This window comes from Hylobates moloch, unplaced genomic scaffold (genome assembly GCF_009828535.3).
Source record: "Hylobates moloch isolate HMO894 unplaced genomic scaffold, HMol_V3 SCAFFOLD_16, whole genome shotgun sequence".
NCBI classification, from domain to species: Eukaryota; Metazoa; Chordata; class Mammalia; order Primates; family Hylobatidae; genus Hylobates; species Hylobates moloch.
In genome coordinates this window covers 74303163-74326611 of record NW_026652291.1, presented here as the reverse complement: position 1 = coordinate 74326611, position 23449 = coordinate 74303163, and the positions used below count along the sequence as shown (strand labels likewise).

Below are 23449 nucleotides of genomic sequence, written 5' to 3'. Positions count from 1 at the left end.
ATTTTAATAAATATTGATGCAAAGCAAAGGCCCATGATTTAATTTTTTTTTCTTTTAATATGGTCACTTTTTATTAACTACAAAAGGTAATGATATAAAAAAGAAACAGAATAAACATGTACCAAAAGTTATTAATATACCACCACTCAAAATTCAGAAAATGTGTTGTTTTCACGTACACATACATGAGATAAAATAATACCATAACAGAAGGGTGCTGTATCTGTGTTTAAAGAAGGGGTTGTTGGCAAACACCACAGCTCACTTCTGCTGAAATGTACACAACTGATATATGCAGCACAGAAAGCTGGCACCAAGGGCTTACAACCTTAATTTGCCTGCAAGAAGGAACGGAGATTTACCTTCAGAGCACGTTCTTGATTGTTTTCAGCAGTCAGATGTCTCATGTTGTTTGCTGAAGTCTGGTTCTGCTCTTTCAGATGATGAAGCTCCTGCTCTAACCGTTTGCACTGCCACAGGGGAAGAATCCCATTAAGTAAAGGAGTTATAGCATTTCTTTCACCAAGCCGCATGAATTAATGTAAATAATATCATTGTATTCTCTAAAAGACAAGGTTTTTTTTTTTTTGCAACATGAATGGTAAGTAAAAGTAATGTTAAATACAATAAATAAAAATATGCTTATAGTATTCTAAAAAGTCAATTATAATTTTCAGTTAGTTTATTAATCTGAATGTTATATAAATCACAAAAATACTTTTATAAAATTAAGGTCAAACCATATTTAAAATTATTTTCTTCTTTGACCAAATGGTTCTGATTATCTGTTGGTTGAATAAAAGTGTGCTTCTAAAAATCATATTGGATTCTAAATAAACTACAACATGATATTGTATGATCACATTTTATTAATACTTAAAAATAAAAATTATAAGGTATACATTCAGAAATATTTCTAGTTTTTAGAAATATCTAAGGAAGCAATTTTATAGGGAAAAAAGCAATAGCCAAAGAGTGTCAAGACTTGGAAACAGATAAAGAATTAAGTGTTTTTAATTTCTCCCATTTTGACCAAATTTTACTTTTAAGTAAAAGTGGTAACAGATACATGAAATGACCACTTTCACCTGTTTGAAATACAAGTAAAGAATATAAGAGAATATAAGTAAAAAAAAAAAGTAAAAGTTTCAATGAGCCAATAGAAGCATCTATGTTCAAAAAATTTTTGAAATATCTTGCCATTTGAATACAAGATTTCAATATAAATATGTAAAACACTTCACATAATAATTACACAGGCTATAAAACGGGGTGCTGCAAATCAGGACAATAGGAAGATACATGGGGATTAAAGAAATAAATACTAAATCCATCACTGAGGAAAATGTTAAAAACCATTCCTTAATTTATCTATTTTAAAATTAGAATATTTACAAACTAATAAGGACACATACTGATTTAAGATCTGGAAAAAGTTCTTTCTAGATTATTTGACAAATGGATAGTTGTCATAATGGATGAATAAAAAAAATCATTACTTATTATGTTGCAATCATGACGCAGCTATCATCCGAAATGACATTTCTTACTACTCTGATTTCTTCTGCCTCTGACCCAAATAATATTAGGCAGTACGTATCAATATTTCACAACTTTGAGTAACATACAAAATGTTTTAGAAGAAAAAGTCTTACCAGACTCCTGATATTGACTTAGATTGCTGAATGATGTTTGCGTACAAATATGAAATTGAGTATATACACTTCATGCATATATAATACAATTATAAAATCAAAACGCACTTAAAAATAAAATAACCATAATATCAAGGCATTTCTAATCAACAATAATTTAATTTAGCAGATAGTTTTGTTGAAACTAAATTCTCCAAATATGATAAAATACTGACTTAGTGCAGCTTTTTTTACATTGCCATGTCTATTCCATCATGAGCTGTATGATAACTTACTTCACCTATCACATTTTTAAAATTTTACTTGAAAATTTTGTGACACGTATTATGTGGCATTTATTTTCAGGAGACACATGATCTACATATTAAACTGTGTCTCTGTCTTTTATAGCCAGTAACAAAATATTTGGTCAGAATGCAATCAAATCACAGTGTGTGTTACTGAGGACACAAATTATGACCCAAGAAAATGAACACGGCATAGCACTAACTGCCACGATACAGTAGAGATATCCTCTACTAAATTATCCTTTACATTTTCAATTAAATTTAATATAAAATTATTAAGATTAAAATGTAATAACTAAGTATGATCTATAAGGATTCAAAGGTGGGGCAGATTATTTTGGCTATGGGAGAAAGAATGTTTCATGGAGCTGCTGACATCTGAGTTGGGCTTGTTTGGGGCATGTGATTTTGTAAGCTGACACTGGAGAAAGAAGAATACAGGAGAAAAGAAATGAAAGTAGAAACTTAAGAAGTGTATCTGAAGAAAAAGAGGATGCATGGTCAAGAGTTGTGTGACCATCTATTATTTTCATTCCAAATAAATTAGAAATCACCCAGGAATAGGGATTTTTCCAAACTACATGGTAGAAACATAAAAAATTCACTCATTAATGCTCAAGAAATAAATGCTAAATGTTCTTGTAAAATAAATATTTGCAGCGTATTTAACTACATTAAATGTTTATTTAAATTTATGTAATCCTATATTATTTCTTCATTTGACATTATCCTTGAAAATCCTAACATATTCCCCACAATTGCATATTTATGTGTAATTTCTACTGGTTTGTTTCTTTTTACTTTTATTAAACTCTGTAATTTTGAAATTTGTTTTGAAGCAATGGGATTAATCAATTTATTCATCAGGAAGTGGCATACTATATTAATTACTGCCACTCTATAATTTCATAAAATAGTTATAAAGCAGATAAAGATCCTATCCTTTAATCACATCTCAAATTTTATTGATATTCTCACCAAATTAATTTCTCAAAATGTTTATATTGTTAATTGTTAAATTTGTCATTTAAATTATACAGAAAGGGCAGGAGTAGCTATGCTTATATAAGACAAAACAAATTTCAAGACAAAAACTCTAAGGAAAGACAAAGAAGGTCATTATATAATGATAAAGTGGTCAATTCTGCTAGAGGATACAGCAATTTTAAATATATATGCACTCAACATTTGAGCACCCATATATGTATATATAGCATGTATTATTAGAGCTAAAGAGAGATACAGGCTCCAATACAATAATAGCTGGATATATCAACATCCCACTTTCAGAGATGAACATATTTTCCATAAAGAAAATCAACAAAGAAACTTCAGACTGAATCTGAACTATAGATCAAATGGATCTACTAGATAGTTATGGAACATTTCGTCCAACAGCCGCAGAATGCACATTCTTTTCTTCAGCACATGGAGTATTCTCATGGATAGATCATACGTTAGGTCACAAAACAAGTCTTAAAACATTAAAAAAACTGAAATAATATCAAACATCTTCTCTAACCACAATAGAAGAAAACTAGAAATTAATAACAAGAGGAATTCTGGAAACTACACAAACACATCAAAATTAAACAATATGTTCCTGAATGACCAGTGGGTCGGTGAAGAAATTAAGAAGAAAATTGAAAAACTTCTTGAAACAAATGATAATGGAAACACAACATGACTACAGGATACAGCAAAAGTAGTACTAAGGGGAAAGCTTACAGCAATAAGAGCCTACAGCAAAAAAGAAGAAAAACCTCAAACAAACAACCTAACAATGCATCTTAAAGAACTAGAAAAGAAAGAGCAAACCAAACCCCAAATTAGTAGAAGAAACAATAAAGATCAGAGCAGAAATGAATAAATTTGAAATGAAAAAAAAAATACAAGAGATCAATATAACAAAAGCCAGACTAAGAAAAAAGGAGAGAAAATCCAAATAAGTAAACTCAAAGATGAAAAGAGATACTATAAACAATACGACAGAAATTCAAAGGATTATTAGTGGCTACTATGAGCAACTATATGTCAATAAGTTGACAAGTCTAGAAGAAATGGACACATTCCTAGACACAAACAATCCACCGAGATTGAGCCAGGAAGAAATCCAAAACCTGAACAGACCAAGAGCAAGAAATGAGATCGAAGCCATAATAAAAAGCATCCCAGTAAAGAAAAGCCTTGGACCTGATGGCTTCACTGCTGAATTCTAACAAATGTTTAAAGAACAACAAATAGCAATCCTACTCAAACTATTCTGGAAAACAGAAGGAGAGGGAAGACTTCCAAACACATTCTACAAGGCCAGTATTATAATACCAAAACAAGACAAAGACACATCAAAAAAAGAAAACTGTAGGCCAATATCTCTGATGCATATTGATGCAAAAATCCTCAACAAAATACTAGCAAATGAGTTCAATAATACGTTAAAAAGATCATGCATCATGACTAAGTAGGATTTATCCCTGGGATGCAAGGATGATTCAACATATGCAAATCAATCATCACGTCAACGGAGTGAAGGACAAAAACCATATGATCATTTCAATAGATGCTGAAAATGCATTTGATGAAATTTAACATCCCTTCATGATAAAAACACTCAAAAAATTGGGTATAGAAGGAATGTACATTAACATAATAAAAGCCACATATGAGAGACCCACAACAAACATCATACTGAATGGGGAAAAACTGAAAGCCTTTCCTCTAAGATCTGGAAAACAACAAGGATGCCCACTTGCACCGCTGTTATTCAATATAGTACTGGAAGTCCTAGCCAGAGCAATCTGACAAAAAAAGGAAAGAAAGAAAGAGAAAGAAAGAAAGAAAGAAAGAAAGAAAGAAAGAAAGAAAGAAAGAAAAGAAAAGAAAAGAAAAGAAAAGAAAAGAAAAGAAAAGAAAAGAAAAGAAAAGAAAAGAAAAGAAAAGAAAAGAAAAGTAAAGAAAGAAAGGGGATCCAAACTGGAATGGAAGAAGTCAACTTATCCTTGTTTGCAGATGATATGATCATATATTTGGAAAAACCTGAAGATTCCACATACACACAAAAAAACTGTTAGAATTGATAAACAAATTCAGTAAGGTTGCAGGATACAAAATCAACATACAAAACTCAATAGCATTTCTATATGACAACAGTGAAAAATCTGAAAAAGAAATTTTAGAAAACACTCCCATTTATCACAGCTACAGATGAAATTAAATACCAACAGATTAATTTAACCAAAGAAATACAAGATCTCTATAATGAAAACTATAAAACACTGATGAAAGAAATTAAAGAGAACACCAAAAAAATGAAAAGACAGTTCATGTTCATGGATTGGAAGAGTCAATATTGTAAAAATGTAGGTGCTACCCAAAGCAATATACAGATTCAATGCAATCTCTATCAAAATACCAATGACATTCTTCACAGAAATAGAAAAAACAATCCCAAAATGTATATGGAACCAGAAGAGATTCAGAAGAGCCACAGTTACCCTAAGCAAAAAGAACAAAATTGGAGGAATCTCTTTACCTCACTTTAAATTATACTACAGAGCCAGAGTAAACAAAACAGCATGGTTCTGACCTAAAAACACATAGACCAATGGAACAGAATAGAAAACCCAGAAACAAATCCACACACCTACAGTGAACTAATTTTTAACAAAAGTGCCAAGAACATACACTGGGGAAAAGACAGTCTCTTCAATAAATGGTGCTGGGAAAACTGGATTTCCATATGCAAAAGAATAAAACTAGACAACTAACCCTTGCCATACACAAAAATCAAATCAAAATGGATGAAAGACTTAAATCTAAGGCTTCAGATTATGAAACTACTACAGAAAATACAAGGCAAAATCTCCAGGACATTGGTCTAAGCAAAAATTTCTTGGTTTCCATTCCAAGATAGCCAAATAGGAACAGCTCCAGTCTGCAGATTCAAGCGTGATCCACGTAGAAGATTGCGGATTTCTGCATTTCCAACTGAGGTACCTAGTTCATCTCATTGGGATTGGTTAGACAGTGGGTGCAGCCCACAGTGGGTGAGCCAAAGCAGGGCGGGGTGTCACCTCACCCGGGAAGCGCAAGGGGTCGGGGGTATTTCCCTTTCCTAGCCAAGGGAAGCAGTAACAGACTGTACATGGAAAAATGGGACATTCCAGCCCAAATACTATGCTTTTCCCACGGTCTTAGCAACCGGCAGACCAGGAGATTTTCTCCCATGCCTGGCTCGGCAGGTCACATGCCCACGGAGCATGGCTCACTGCTAGCCCAGGAGTCTGAGATCGACCTGTGAGGCTGCAGCTTGGCTGGCGGAGGGGCATCCACCATTACTGAGGCTTAAGTAGGTAAACAAAGCAGCCAGGAAACTTGAACTGGGCAGCACCCACCGCATCTCAGAAGGCCTACTGCGTCTATACACTCCACCTTTGTGGGCAGGGCATAGCTGAACAAATGGCAGCGGACAACTTCTACAGACTTAAATGTCCCCGTCTGATAGCTCCGAAGACAGCAGTGGTTCTCCCAGAGCGGCGTTTGAGCTCTTGAGCTCTGAGAATGGACAGACTGCCTCCTCAAGTAGGTCCCTGACAATCATGTAGCCTAACTGGAAGATACCCCCCAGTGGGGCCGGCAGACACCTCATACAGCTGGATGCCCCTCTGGGACAAAGCTTCCAGAAAAAGGATTGGACAGCAATATTTGCTGTTCTACAATATTTACTGTTCTGCAGCCTCCACTGGTGATACGCAGGCAAACAGGGTCTGGAGGGGACCTCCAGCAAACTCCAGCAGACTGCAGCTGAGGGACCTGACTGTTAGAAGAAAAACTAAGAAACAGAAAGGAATAGTTTCAACATCAACAAAAAGGACACCTACACCAAAACCCCAACTGTAGGTCAAGAACATCAAAGACCAAAGGCAGATAAATACATAAAGATGGGGAGAAACCAGAGCAGAAAAGCGGAAAATTCTAAAAACCAGAGTGCCTCTTCTCCTCCAAAGGATCGCAGCTCCTCACCAGCAATGGAACAAAGCTGGATGGAGAATGACTTTGACAAGTTGACAGAAGTAGGCTTCAGAAGGTCAGTAGTAACAAACTTCTCCAAGCTAAAGGAGCACGTTCTAACCCATGGCAAGGAAGCTAAAAACCTTGAAAAAAGGTTACACGAACAACTAACTAGAATAAACAGTGTAGAGAAGACCTTAAATGACCTGATGGAGCTGAAAACCATGGCACAAGAATGTCGTGACGCATGCACAAGCTTCGGCAGCCGATTCAATCAAGTGGAAGAAAGGGTATCAGTGGTAGAAGATCAAATTAATGAAATAAAGCAAGGGGAGAAGTTTAGAGAAAAAAGAGTAAAAAGAAACAAACAAAGCCTCCAAGAAATCTGGGACTATGTGAAAAGACCAAATCTACATTTGATTGGTGTACCTGAAAGTGATGGGGAGAATGAAACCAAGTTGGAAAACACTCTGCAGGATATCATCCAGGAGAACTTCCCCAACCTAGCAAGGCAGGCCAACATTCAAATTCAGGAAATACAGAGAACACCACAAAGATACTGCTTGAGAAGAGCAACCCCAAGACACGTAATTATCAGATTCACCAAGGTTGAAATAAAGGAAAAAATGTTAAGGGCAACCAGAGAGAAAGGTCAGGTTACCCACAAAGAGAAGCCCATCAGACTAACAGCTGACCTCTCGGCAGAAACCATACAAGCCAGAAGAGAGTGGGGGTCAATATTCAACATTCTTAGAAAAGAATTTTCAACCCAGAATTTCATATCCAACCAAACTAAGCTTCATAAGTGAAGGAGAAATAAAATCCTTTACAGACAACCAAATGCTGAGAGATTTTGTCACCACCAGGCTTGCCTTACAAGAGCTCCTGAAGGAAGCACTAAACAGAAAGGAACAACTAGTACTAGCTACTGCAAAAACATGCCAAATTGTAAAGACCATCAATGCTATGAAGAAACTGCATCAATTAACGGGCAAATTAACCAGCTAACATCATAATGACAGGATCATATTCACACATAACAATATTAATCTTAAATGTAAATGGGCTAAATGCCCCAATTAAAGGACACAGACTGGCAAATTGGATAGGGTCAAGACCCATCAGTGTGCTGTATTCAGGAGACCCATCTCACATGCAGAGACACACATAGCTCAAAACAAAGGGAAGGAGGAAGATCTACCAAGCAAATGGAAAGCAAAAAAAAGCAGGCACTGAAATCCTAGTCTCTGATAAAAGACTTTAAACCAACAAAAATCAAAAGAGACAAAGACCACTTTGAAAGGCAAAGGTGGGCAGATCACAAGGTCAGGAGATTGAGACCATCCTGGCTAACATGGTGTAACCTGGACACTACTAAAAATACAAAAAATTAGCTGGGCGTGGGGGTGGACGCCTGTAGTCCCAGCTAATTGAGAGGCTGAGGCAGGAGAATGGCGTGAACCCGGGGAAGGCAGAGCTTGCATTGGGCCGAAATTGTGCCACTGCACTTCAGGCTGAGCGAGAGCAAAAAAAAAAAAAAAAAGAGAGAGAGGGAGAAACAAAAAAGGCCGTTACGTAATGGTAAAGGGATCAATTCAACAAGGAGAGCTAACTATCCTAAATATATAGGCACCCAATACAGAAACACCCAGATTCATAAAGCAAGTCCTTAAAGACCTACAAAGAGACATAGACTCCCACACAATAGTAAGGGGAGACCTTAACAGCCCACTGTCAATATTAGACTGATCAATGAGAGAGAAGGTTAACCAGGAGAGAGAAGGATATCCAGGACCTGAATGCCGCTCTGCACCAAGTGGACCTAATAGACATCTACAGAACTCTTCACCCCAAATCAACAGAATATATATTCTTCTCAGCACCACATTGCACTTATTCTAAAATTGACCACATAATTGGAAGTAAAGCACTCCTCAGCAAATGTAAAAGAACAGAAATCACAACAAACTGTCTCTCAGACCACAGTGCAATCAAATTAGAACTCAAGGTTAAGAAACTCACTCAAAACTGCACAACTACATAAATGCTGAACAACCTGCTCCTAAATGACTACTAGGTAAATAATGAAATGAAGGCAGAAATAAAGATGTTCTTTGAAGCCAATGAGAGCAAAGATACAACATAACAGAATCTCTGGGACACATTTAATGCAGTGTGTAGGCGGAAATTTATAGCACTAAATGCCCACAAGAGAAAGCAGGAAAGAGCTAAAATTGACATCCTAACATCACAATTAAAAGAACTAGAGAAGTAAGAGCAAACACATTCAAAAGCTACCAGAAGGCAAGAAATAATTAAGATCAGAGCAGAACTGAAAGAGATAGGGACACAAAAAAAACCTTCAAAAAATCAATGAATCCAGGAGCTGGTTTTTTGAAAAGATCAACAAAATTGATAGACTGCTAGCAAGACTAATGAAGAATAAAAGAGAGAAGAATCAAATAGACCCAATAAAAAATGATAAAGAGGATATCACCACTGATCCCACAGAAATACAAACTACCATCAGAGAATACTATATACACCTCTACGCAAATAAACTAGAAAATCTAGAAGAAATGGATAAATTCCTGGACACATACACCCTCCCAAGACTAAACCAGGAAGAACTTGAATCTCTGAATAGACCAATAACAGGCTCTGAAATTGAGGCAATAATTAATAGCCTACCAAACAAAAATGTCCAGGACCAGATGGATCACATCCGAATTCTACCAGAGGTACAAAGAGGAGATAGTACCATTCCTTCTGAAACTATTTCAATCAATAGAAAAAGAAGGAATCCTCCCTAACTCATTTTATGAGGCATGCATCACCCTGATACCAAAGCCTGGCAGAGACACAACAAAAAAAGAGAATTTTAGACCAATATCCCTGATCAACATTGATGCGAAAATCCTCAATAAAATACTGGCAAACCGAATCCAGCAGCACATTAAAAAGCTAATCCACCAAGATCAAGTCGGCTTCATCCCTGGGATGCAAGGCTGGCTCAACATATGCAAATCAATAAACATAATCCATCACATAAACAGAACCAATGACAAAAACCACGATTATCTCATTAGATGCAGAAAAGGCCTTCGACAAAATTCAACAGCTCTTCATGCTAAAAACTCAAAATAAACTAGATATTGATGGAATGTATCTCAAAATAATAAGAGCTATTTATGACAGACCCACAGCCAATATCATAGTAAATGGGAAAAAACTGGAAGCATTCCCTTAGAAAACCGGCACAACAAAAGGATGCCCTCTCTCACCACTCCTATTTAACATAGTGTTGGAAGTTCTGGCCAGGGCAATCAGGCAAGAAAATAAATAAAAGGTATTCAATTATGAAAAGTGGAAGTCAAAGTTTGCAGATGACCTGATTGTATATTTAGAAAACCCCATCGTCTCAGTCCAGAATCTCCTTAAGCTGATAAGCAAATTAAGCAAATTCTCAGGATACAAAATCAATGTTCAAAAATCAAAAGTATTCCTATACACCAATAACAGACAGAGAGCCAAATCATGAGTGAACTCCCATTCATAATTGCTACAAAGAGAATAAAATACCTAGGAATACAACTTACAAGAGATGTGAAGGACCTCTTCAAGGAGAACTACAAACCACTGCTCAACTAAATAAAAGAGGACACAAACAAATGGAAGAACATTCTATGCTCATGGATAGAAAGAATCAATATCATGAAAATGGCCATACTGCCCAAGGTAATTTATAGATTTAATGCTATCCGCATCAAGCTACCACTGACTTTCTTCACGGAACTGGAAAAAAACTACTTTAAAGTTCATATGGGACCAAAAAAGAGCCCACATTGCCAAGACAATCCTAAGCAAAAAGAACAAAGCTGGAAGCATCACGCTACCTGACTTCAAACTACACTGCAAGGCTACAGTAACCAAAACAGCATGGTACTGGTACCAAAACAGATATATAGACCAATGGAACAGAACAGAGCCCTCAGAAACAACATCACACATCTACAACCATCTGGTCTTTGACAAACCTGACAAAAACTAGCAATGGGGAAAGGATTCCCTATTTAATAAATGGTGCTGGGAAAACTGGCTAGCCATATGTAGAAAGCTGAAACTGGATCCCTTCCTTATACCTTATACAAAAATTAATTCAAGATGGATTAAAGACTTAAATGTTAGACCTAAAACAATAAAAACCCTAGAAGAAAACCTAGGCAACACCATTCCAGACATAGGCATGGGCAAGGACTTCATGACTAAAACACCAAAAGCAATGGCAACAAAAGCCAAAATTGACAAATAGGATCTGATTAAACTAAAGAGCTTCTGCACAGCAACAGAAACTACCATCAGAGTGAACAGGCAACCTACAGAAAGGGAGAAAATTTTTGTAATCTACCCATCTGACAAAGGGCTGATATCCAGAATCTACAAAGAACTTTAACAAATTTACAAGAAAAAAACAACCCCATGAAAAAGTGGGCAAAGGATATTAACAGACACTTCTCAAAAGAAGACATTCATGCAGCCCACTGACACTGAAAAAATGCTCATCATCACTGGTCATCAGAGAAATGCAAATCGAAACCACAATGAGATACCATCTCACACCATTTAGAATGGCGATCATTAAAGAGTCAGAAAACAACAGATGCTGGAGAGGATGTGGGGAAATAGGAACGCTTTTACACTTGTTGGGAGTGTAAATTAGTTCGACCATTGTGGAAGACAGTGTGGCAATTCCTCAAGGATCTAGAACTAGAAATAGCATTTGACCCAGTGATCCCATTGCTGGGTATATACAAAAAGGATTATAAATCATGCTGCTATAAAGACACATGCACAGGTATGTTTATTGCAGCACTATTCACAGTAGCAAAGATTGGAATGAACCCAAATGCCCATCAATAATAGACTGGATTAAGAAAATGTGGCACATATACACCATGGAATACTATGCAGCCATAAAAAAGGATGAGTTCATGTCCTTTGTAGGAACATGGATGAAGCTGGAAGCCATCATTCTCAGCAAATTATCACAAGGACAGGAAACCAAACACCACATGTTCTCACTCATAGATGGGAACTGAAAACTGAGAACACTTGGACATAGGCGGGGAACATCACACACGGGGGCCTGTCAGGGGGTGGGAAGCTGGGAGAGGGGTAGCATTAGGAGAAATACCTACTGTAAATGACGAGTCGATGGGTGCAGCAAACCATCATGGCACATGTATAACTACGTAACAAACCTGCACATTGTGCACATGTACCCTAGAACTTAAAGTATAATTACAAAAACAAAAAAAGAAAAAAAAATTTCTTGAGCAACATCCCACAAGCACAGGCAACCAAAGCAAAAATGGACAAATGGGATCACATCAAGTTAAAAATCTTCTGCACAGCAAAGGAAACAATCGATAAAGAGAAGAGACAACCCACAGAACGGGAGAAAATATTTGCAAACTATCCATCTGACAAGGAATTAATAACCAGGATATATAAGGAGCTCAAATAACTCCATTGGAAAAAATCTAATCATCTGATTTTAAAAAAAAAAAACAGCCAAAGAATTGAATAGACATTTCTCAAAAGATGACATACAAATGGCAAACAGGCATATGAAAAGGTGTTCAATATCACTGATCATCAAAGAAATGCAAATCAAAACTACAATTAGATTATTGTCTCACTCCAGTTAAAATGGCTTTTACCTAAAAGACAGGTAATAACAAATGCTGGTGAGCATGTGGGAAAAGGGTGAACATTTCTTGAGCAATATCCCACAAGCACAGGCAACCAAAGCAAAAATGGACAAATGGGATCACATCAGGTTAAAAATCTGCGCAGCACAGGAAACAATCAACAAAGTGAAGAGACAATATGGGAGAAAATACTTGCAAATTGCCCATCTGTTGGTGAGAATGTAAGTTAGTACAATCACTATGGAGAAAATTTTGGAGGTTCCTCAGAAAACTAAAAATAGAGCTACCATATAATCCAGCAATCCCACTACTGGGTATATACTCCAAAGAAAGGAAATCGGTATATTGAAGAGATATCTGCACCCCCATGTTTGTTGCAGCACTGTTCACAATAGCCAATATTTGGAAGCACCCTAAGTGTTCAACAGATCACTGGATAAAGAAAATGTGGCACAGGTATACACAGTGGAGTACTATTCAATCATAAAAAAATGAGATCCTGTCATTTGCAATAACATGGATGGAACTGGAGATCATTATGGTAACTGAAACAATCCAAGCACAGAAAGAGATCATCGCATGTTCTCACTTATTTGTGGAATCTAAAAATCAAAACAATTGAACTCATGGACACAGGGATTAGAAGTATGGCTACCAGAAGCCGGAAAGGGTAGTTGAGGGCTGGGGGGAAGTGGGATGGTTAATAGGTACAAAAAAAAGAGTTAGGAAGAATGAATAAGACCTAATATTTGACAGTAAAATAGGGTAACTATAATCAATGATAACTGTTTATTTAAAAATAACTAAAAGAATGCAACTGTATTGTTTGTAACACAATGGATAAATGCTTGAAGGGATGGATACCCCAAGATTATTGCACGCCTATATCAAAACACTTCATGTACCTTATATATACCTACTAGGTACCCACAAAAATTAAAAATTAAAAAAAATTGTTAAATATATAAAGTAAAAAAAAATAGGAAAGAAAGAAAAAATAAAGAAAAGAAAAAGCAGAATGGGCTGGGCACAGTCGTGCATGCCTGTAACCCCAGCACTTTGGGGTTTGAGGCAGGAGAACCACTTGAGGCCAGGAGTGCAAGACCAACCAGGGAACCTACCAAGACACCACACCTCCACAAAAATAAAAATTAAAAAATTTGTCAGGCACGGAGTCTTTCACCTGTAGTCCCAACCATTAGGGAGGCTGAAGTGGGAAGATTACTTGAGTTCAGGAATTTAAGGCTACAATGAGTTATGCTCTTGTCATGGCATTCCAGCCTGGTCGACAGAGTGTGACCCTGTTTCTGAAAAGAAGAAAGAGAATACAGAAAGAGACAGGAAATAATACAAACTGTTATACTTATCACCAATGTTTACCAAATGTAAATTAATCTTTCATAATTCAGATTTTTAAAAAACAAAATATTAGAACTATGTAACTAATCTATCCCTGCTTAAATATCACCATTCTTTTCTCCTCCAAGGAACGCCTATTCTGAAGTGCATTTTTTTCAACCAATATTAAGCAATGACTCTGTTCCAGGCAGCTGTATATGGCTGTGGATACAGCATTTAAGAAGCTAGGTAAAAATGCACTCTCATGGAGTTCACATTCTAGTTGGGGAAAAGAGACAATAAACGAAATAAGTAAATGAAATATATAGAATGATAAAGGTGAAAAATGTTGAAGAAAAACAGGTTAAAGGCATACAGAGTGCCAACAGAGTAAAGAAATACTTTGCAATTTCAAATAGAAAAGACACAATTGAGAAGATATTTGAATACAGAGTCTAAGAAGACATAGCAGTATATCTTGCATATCTTTGGAAGGAGTGGTTGAAGCAGAAGGAACAGTAAGTGCAAAGGCCCCAAGGTGGAAACTTATTTGGCATATTTGAGTAATGGCAAAGAGAATCTTGTAGCAGGAATGAATGAAGTAAGCAAGGGGGAGGAGAAGAGTGGGAGATGAGGTCAGCAGAGCCTTGAGATTCTTGTAAAGACTACGGCTTTTACTTTGAGTGAGATGGAAAGTTTCTAAAGGGTTTTGAGTAGAGAAGCCACATAATTTGTTTGACATTACTGTACATTCACACTGCCTGCTGTTAAGAATAGACACAGTGGCCGGGCACGGTGGCTCATGCCCGTAATCTCAGCACTTTGGGAGGCCAAGGTGGGCGGATCACCTGAGGTCAGGAGTAAAAGACCAGCCTAGCCAACATGGCAAAACCCGTCACTACTAAAAATACAAAAATTAGCTGGGTGTGGTGGCAGGCACCTGTAGTCCCAGCTACTCGGGAGGCTGAGGCAGAAGAATCGCTTGAACCTGGGAGGTGGAGGCTGCAGTGAGCCGAGATTCTGCCATTGCACTCCAGCCTAGGCAACAGAACGAAACTCCATCTCAAAAAAAAAAAAAAAAATTAGCCGGGCATGGTGGCACCGCCTGTAGGAGGCTAAAGCAGGAGAATCCCTTGAACACAGGAGGCAGAGGCTGCAGTGAGCTTGAGATCGTGCCACTGCTCTCCAGCCCGGGTGACAGAGTGAGACTCTGTCCAAAAACAAAAAACAAAAAAAGGAAAAAAAGAATAGACTAAGGGAAGGGAAGGAGAAGGAAGATGCAAGAAGTCTAGTCTGGAGGTTGTTAAGTAGTTAATCCAGGAGAGAGATGAGATGGCTCAGACTAGGATGGTAGAAGTGGAGGTAATAAGAAAATTTTCCTTTTAGTGGTAGTCATCCTTCTCTTGTTTCTGACCTTAATATATAATATATAATGGTTATAATATATAACCATTAAGAGGCATTTTGGTTGGTATTCTGATCACATTAGGGACATTATTTTTTATTACTAGTTTGCTGACCTGTCCCACTCCCCTTCTGTAATATTAATACTAGTGTGTTTAATTTTATTGCATGCTTTTTCCAAATGTGTTGCATTAATACAGTGAATTATCTCAATTTTCTAATGTATAACAATCATTTGATTACTGTGATGAGTCCTAATTGATCATCACATCATTTTATTCTCTGGGACCATATATATAATCTATTTCTAGAATAATCAGTAGAAATCCTTTATCAAACCATCTAGTTTTCCTTCCAGGCTGAATGTTTTTTTTTCAGAGGTACAGCTTTTAAAAGTTATTTTAGAGGAAATCATGTCCTTTACAGCAACATGTATGCAGCTGTTGGCTATTATCCTATGCAAATTAATGCAAAAACAGAAAACCAAATACCACATGTTCTCACTTATGAGTAGGGGGCTAAACATTGGGGGTATGCATGGACATAAAGATGGGAATAGCAGACACTAGGGACTACCAGAGGGGGAAGAGACAGAAGGGGGAATGAGGTATAAAACTACCTGTTGGGTACTGTGCTCCCTACCTGGGCGATGGGATCAATTGTACTCCAAATCTCAGTATCACATAGTATACCCATGTAACAAACCTGCACATGTACCCCACGAATCTAAAATACAAGAAAAAGTTTTATTAACGAAGAAAAAAAAAAGGTCTTTTACTGAGACATCCGGTCTTTGAAAATGTGATTCTTTTGTTCTCACACTATTTACCGGATAGAACTGCTATGATAAATGGTACTTCTTTGGCACTTTGAAGATACTATCCCATTTTAGTCTGGCATTGATTGTTGTTAACATAAAGTCACAATGAATTTCATAGTAATTCCTTTGTAGGTTGATATGTTTTTTCTCAATGGTTGCTTTAACATCTTCCATAGGTTAACTTTGATGTTCTACAGTTCTACAACAATATCTCTAGGAGTGGACTTACTTTTAACTTCTTCATACTCTTTGTGCTTGTTAAAGATGGAAAATCCACAGCTATCATCTCTTGGGATATTATCTTGCTCCCATTTTGAAACTCATATTGGCCATATTGGATCTACAACTCATTTTTAATTTAATCGCTTTTAATCTATTTTCAATCTCTATGTGGGAATTCTGAGCATCTATCATTAGTGATTCAAGATTCTTGATTCTATCTTCAGCTGTATCTACTCTTCATTTATTCACTGATTTTTTAATTTCAGTGACTATAGTTTTCATTTCTTCTTGCATGCTTTTTCAATTCTGTCCATCTTTTTTTCACAGTGATCCTTTTTTATATGTCTATTCAATGGTTTCTCTGTTTACATGTATATATTGTATATGCTTTCATATTTTCCTGTTATCTCACTTTGTTGGTAGTATAATCCTTTTAATTATTTTTCATGGTGGATTTTTTATGTGGCATATATTTTCACTTTGCCCATCTTTAGTAGACATTCCTTTTTTGGTATTAACTTGTGTGTGTAGATGAATTGCCAGATTGGTTTTGTATCTGTTTCTGCTGGACAACCTAAAGTTTTATTAATCTAGGTCAGATTTACATCTTAATGACTTTGTGGCTTCTCACCATGACAGTTATGGAATGTGTTGACTATACTCCCATATAAAGCAGGTGTGGCTCTTTAATTTCTCAGGATAATTTTTCCCCCTTTGCTATGTCTTGGTCAGAGACAAGCTTCATTATCACGTCTCTGAACCAGTAAGTTGTCTATTTTTTTCTAGAGTTCCTTTCACTGAAGAGATATTCTTTCTATAGTCTGCCTATATTCAAGGTTCTCCACTCAGTTCTCACCTCGCATGGCCATATCATCACTCCTTCTAACAGTAATAAAAATCAAAGTTCCTAGCCCTTGGGATCAATATCTGGTCTTACATCACTATTTACCAGTATGTCTATAGCTCTTCAGGTTTCCTCTCAATTTTTAATCCTCATGGTCCTTCTCTTTCTTCAACTTTTCTAGAAAGGCTGTGTGTGCATGTTTGTGTTGGCGTGGGGACTTTCAGGCCAATTTTTACATGAAATATTGTAAATAAAGAGATAAGCATAATATGAAAATAATAAAGCTGTTTTACACTGAGGGCATTTATCCATATTTGCATATTTGGGTTGTTTCCATGGCTACCAGTATAAAAGGAATAGAAGGTAAGGCCCAGGAATACCCAAAGTGGCAAGTATCTGGAAGGGCCACACCTTCAGGTATTTTTTTATTTTTTTGAGACGGAGTCTCACTGTGTCACCCAGGCTGCAGTGCATTGGCACAATCTCAGCTCACTATAACCTTCGCCTCTTGGGTTCAAGCAATTCTCCTGCCTCAGCTCCCTGAGTAGCTGGGATTACAGGTGTGCACCACCACATCTGGCTAATTTTTGTATTTTTGTAGAGATGGGGTTTCACTATGTTGGTCAGGCTGGTCTTGAACTTCTGATCTCAACTGATCTGTCTGCCTCGGTCTCCCAAAGTGCTGGGCTTACAGCGTGAGCCATCGTGCCCGTCCACTTTCAGGTATTTTAATAGTCCCCCCTACTTTGACAAATAAAAAGAGACAGGACAAATGCTAGAGAAGATATGTGTACCTAAATCAAGTAATGTATTTTAAGTAAATGCCAACTGTATATATCATAGCATTCTGAAGAACTAAGATTCTCACCATAGGAGACAAAAGATACACATGTAAGATACGTTAAGTAAAAATTCTGTAGTTCAGGATTTGAAATATCAGTATGAACACACATAAGTTTTATTTTTAAAAAATACGAGTGTTTATGTGTGTGTACTTCCTAGTTCTGCCCACTGAAACAGACTAAAAACAACAGGAAATTCAGTAGCAATGAGGACCCCTAGCACCTGGAATATGGGCTCCAAGTATCATTTCGTACTGAAAATAAAGAACTCCATGGATGTTTGGCTGATTCCAGATCTGGAACAAGAAATGTACAGAATGATCTGGGAAAATTTAGTCATAGCAGATACCAAGAAACTATTGAAGAGACTCAAAAAAACTCAGAGGCCATCTTGAAAAAGTTCCCTGCTATCTAAAGAAAATACAATTTCAGTATCAATAACTGATAGTAACTGAAGTGCACTGAACAAATAAAATTATTGAGTGTGAAATGACAATTTAAAAATTTTAAAAACTTGGCCATGCACAATGGTTCTTGCCTGTAATCCCAGAACTTTGGGAGGCAAACGCAGGAAGATCACTTGAGGCCAGGAGTCAAGACCGGCCTGGGCAATGTAGCGAGACTTTGTCTCTACAAAAAATGAAAAAATATTAGCCAGACATTGTGGTGTGCACCTGTAGGCCCAACTACTCAGAAGGCCTGAGATGGAAGTATTGCTTGCATCCAGGAAGTCAAGGCTGCAGTGAGCTGCACTCCAGTCTGTATGACTATACTCCAGCCTTGGTGACAAAGCAAGACCCTGTCTCAAAAAAATAAAATAGAAAACTAAAAATCAAATTGTTAATGTTGGAGGATATTGGTAAACCAAGTATTTAAGTATTGTCCACTATTTTTTTTTTTTTTTGATAGAGTCTCTCTCTATCACCCAGGCTGGAGTCATAGCTTATTGCAGCCTCGAACTCCTGGGCTCAAGCGATCCTCTTGTTTCAGCCTCTGGAATAGCTAGGACCACAGGAGCACACCGCCATGACCGGCTATTTTTAAAAATTTTGTCGAGATGAGGACTGGTAATGTTGCCCCAGCTGGTCTCGAACCGCTAGCCTCAAGCAGTCTTCCTGCCTGGGCCTCCCTAAGTGCTGGGATTACAGGTGTGAGCCAACATACCTGGCCCACTCTTTATATATAAATTTTACCACTAGTTAATCCACAATAGATAAGAAGATAGCTCTATTTAGAGAAATATTCTAACTAATAAAGATAATAGGAATGTTATCTTTAGAATATCACAATTTTGAAAGTATTAGTATAGTAACAGATCTAGGCATTGAGATTTGCTAACAACACACAAGAAAGCACAACTTGACATGTGCTTCCAGATGAAAGAACACAAAACCACCTACAAAGTAGTTTTGCTAATAAAAACAAATCTAAATCTCGTTAAGTCTCTAGGTTAAGTATCCATATTTGGATACTCGGAAAAAAAAGTATATATATGGAAAAAAGAAAACAAAGGAACATATTAAATGATACTACAGAGATGCAATGAAAAAACTGGAAAACTTGAGAAGAAAACTGACTTTATTTTTAATTTATTTAAAAAATAAATTCCAGGGGAATAAAAAAGATGAAGGTGAATCTATAAATTAAAAGACAGTTAAGAGTCAATTTGATCATTTGCAATGTATTATTCTTATTTATAGATTCAAAACAAACATGTGAAATTATAATATTTATGAGGTATTGGAATTTGAAAATTAAACTGGATGCTTCACAATATTATAGATTTATTGTTATTCCTTTTGGTGTGAAAATGATACTGTAGTTATGCTTTAAACAAGAGTCTATATATTTCTGAGATACACTATAAAGGTTATAGATGAAAAGAATATTATATCTGGATTCCCTTCAAAATAACAGGAGTAAATGAATGGGGGACATACATTTTAAAAAGATGGAAAATTGTAGCAGGCTGAAAATACCATAAGGATTCATGATACCAGCTCTTTAAGCTCACTGTTAAGAAGGAATTTGTCACTGAAAACAAACAGAAACTAATTCTACAATGCTAGTGAACTAATAAAATCCATGACAAATTTTTAGAAAATAAATTTAGCCAATATTTACTATATGATCTGCAATTTCCTTTTATTGATCATTATGAATTCTAAAGAATTATATCATGCAGAAAATAAATCGTAATGATTCTGTTCTATGTTCTTTACTTTCTGAAAGATAAACATGCCTTAAGTTCCTAACAAAAAAGTTCCATAACATTGTCTAAGTTTTTAATAGCTGCTGGTTTTCCTCCTGCACAATCTGCTTTAGGTCACAAATCATCTTGATTATATTATAATCAAACATCTTCCCACTTGGATGTGATACAACTCTTTCCTTTGCAGACAAAAATAATATTAGACTTTTCCAGTCAAAACAGAAACCAAACTTTGGTGTCAATGTGAATTATGTACACTGAACTGCAAATGTTTGAAAGTACTTACGACTATAGAAGTTTTTATTCCTTTTCATTTAAAAGAGTTTTTAAAAATCACTCTATTTTAGATGTAAAAATAATAATTACAATGCTTTTTCCACGTTACAATAACTTGGAATAAAGAGTTTATTTAAACTTGAAAAGGTAACTTGTTTCTTCAAACTCTGGCAAAATATCAACAATTTAATTTAGATGAATACTTATACAAGAATAAGAGGTTTACAAATACCACAAATTAAGTGGATGAATCTCTGAAACCACATACACTACAGCTGATATGTATGTGTGTATATTTATACATTATATATAACATAACTAAATTATTCAATAAATAATTATTGAGCATCCATTAGGCAACGTATCAGCACCCACCAGGCAATATATGCCATGCAATGACATGTTTCTACATGTTTATACCTACATATAAATATATATTTTAACTACATATAAACATTCCTAAAATACTATATTAAAATAAATAGCTAGAGATTTAACAAAAAATATAGTAATTTATATTCATATTTTAAACTATTATATTATCCATAAAAGATTAATTTGAAGGAACGTTTTAAGTTACAAAGAAAAATGAGTGAACTTAAAAGAAGATACCAAGATGTATACTTTAATAAGAAGATACTTATTAAAGAAGATACCAAGATGTATAGCTATTTATTTAGTAAGCTGTGCTATTATCATTCTTCATAATACTAAGATTATTATGTTAACTGTATTCATAAAAAGCTATTCATTTAAAAAATTGTGAATTGTGGCCAGGCGCAGTGGCTCACACCTGTAATCCCTGCACTTTGGGAGGCCAAGGAGGGTGGATCACCAGGTCAGGAGTTCGAGACCAGCCCGACCAACATGGTGAAACCCTGTCTCTACTAAAAATACAAAACTTAGCCAGGCATGCTGGTGCACGCCTGTAATCCCAGCTACTCGGGAGGCTGAGGCAGGAGAACCTCTTGAACCCAGGAGGTGGAGGCTGCAGTGAGCCGAGATCGCACCACTGCACTCCAGCCTGGGTGACAGAGCGAGATTCTAAAAAAAAAAAAAAAAAATTGTGATTTGCATATATTTCAGAATAATTCTTAACATGCTTTTTTTTTTTTTACAGAGTCTCACTCTGTCACCCAGGCTGGAGTGCAATGGCACAATCTCAGCTCACTGCAACCTCCACCTCCCTCCCAGGCTCAAGCAATTCTCCTGTCTCCGCCTCCCAAGTAGCTGGGGGGCACGCACCACCGCGCTCAGCTAATTTTTGTATTTTTACTACAGACCAGGTTTCACCATGTTGCCCAGGCTGGTCTTGAACTTCTGACCTCAGATGATTCACCCGCCTCGGCCTCCCAAAGTGCTGGGATTACAGGCATGAGCCACTCCACACAGCCAACATGCATATTATTTATGATAGTCAATCAACTCTTGGTGAGAAATAAGTGTGCACCAGGCCCTGTTCCAAGTATATGTATTAAATTATTTAATCTTGATGTGGGCCTTATGAGTTAGATATTATTATACCATTTTGAAGAGAAAAAATCAGAAGCAAAGAATAATAAATAACTCCTCTAAAGTCAAGTAGCTAATAAGCAGGATTCAAATTCAAGCAGTATATATCAGTTGTCAACAAATTTTTACTATATGTATACATGTACAATAGCAAAAGGAACTCAAACAGCTAGAACTACAGAAAAAGTTAATGATATTTTAAAATTAGAACTTTGGGCTAGACATGTTGGCTCATGCCTATAGTCCCAGCATTTTGGGAGGTTGAGGCAGGAGGATTGCATGAGGCCAGGTATCCAAAACCAGCTTGGGCAACACAGTGAGACCCCATCTAAACTTATAAAAAATTTAAAAAATAATATTAGAACTTTGAACAAACAGAGATACAGATGTTTTTTAAGTAATACTTAGGTCTGATGCAAGGAAATACTTAACAAAGATCAGAAAGGAACTAGCTGATATATAGAATTATTACCTTTTAACTCAGTTCCTTCATTCCTAACAATGTCTATGGTAAACTAATGAAAACAACCTAAGCAATTATTTCTCATCTTTTAATTTCACATTCTAAGGCTAGCATACTTGCTAAAATCAGAATGCTCTTTTTAGAAATATAAAACAAAAAAATAGCTATAGGCATACTGTAGCTTCATTTTATTACATTTTACAGATACGTTTTTTACATATTGAAGGCTTGTGGCAACCCCATGTCAAGGAAATCCATCAGTGCCATTTTTCCAATAGCATGTACTCATTGGGTGTGTCTGTGTCACATTTTGGTTAATACTCACGATACAGGAATACATTGCTTAACAATGGAGATACATTCTGAGAAATGCATAATTAGGCTATTTTGTTGTGCAAACAAGGCATGTACTTACACAAACCTAGATGGTATAGCCTACTGCACACCTAGGCTATACGGTATAGTTACCTGTAAAGCATGTTAGTGTACTGAATACTGTAGGCAAGTGTAACACGATGTTAAGTATTTGTGTATCTAAACATAGAAAAGGGGCCGGGCGCGGTGGCTCACGCTTGTAATCCCAGGACTTTGGGAGGCCGAGGCGGGCGGATCACGAGGTCAGGAGATCGAGACCACGGTGAAACCCCGTCTCTACTAAAAAATACAAAAAAAAATTAGCCGGGCATGGTGGCGGGCGCCTGTAGTCCCAGCTACTCAGAGAGGCTGAAGCAGGAGAATGGCGTGAACCCAAGAGGCGGAGCTTGCAGTGAGCCGAGACTGCGCCACTGCACTCCAGCCTGGGCGACAGAGCGAGACTCCGTCTCCAAAAAAAAAAACATAGAAAAGGTAC

The 23449-nt window shown here is 36.5% G+C and overlaps 1 protein-coding gene across 6 annotated transcripts in view; it reads right to left on the bottom strand.

Annotated features, from left to right (window-relative positions):
- MIPOL1 (mirror-image polydactyly 1) overlaps positions 1-23449 on the bottom strand; it is a 372872-nt gene that overhangs the window by 204180 nt on the left and 145243 nt on the right. For 5 of the 6 annotated variants that reach the window (XM_032180229.2, XM_058429762.1, XM_058429760.1 and 2 more), the window contains exon 10: positions 363-470. The exons of the other annotated variant lie outside the window; for it this stretch is intronic. In XM_032180229.2, coding sequence (XP_032036120.1) covers positions 363-470 — 108 coding nt within the window. The remainder of the gene's footprint in view (positions 1-362; positions 471-23449) is intronic. 6 annotated transcript variants of the gene reach the window in all.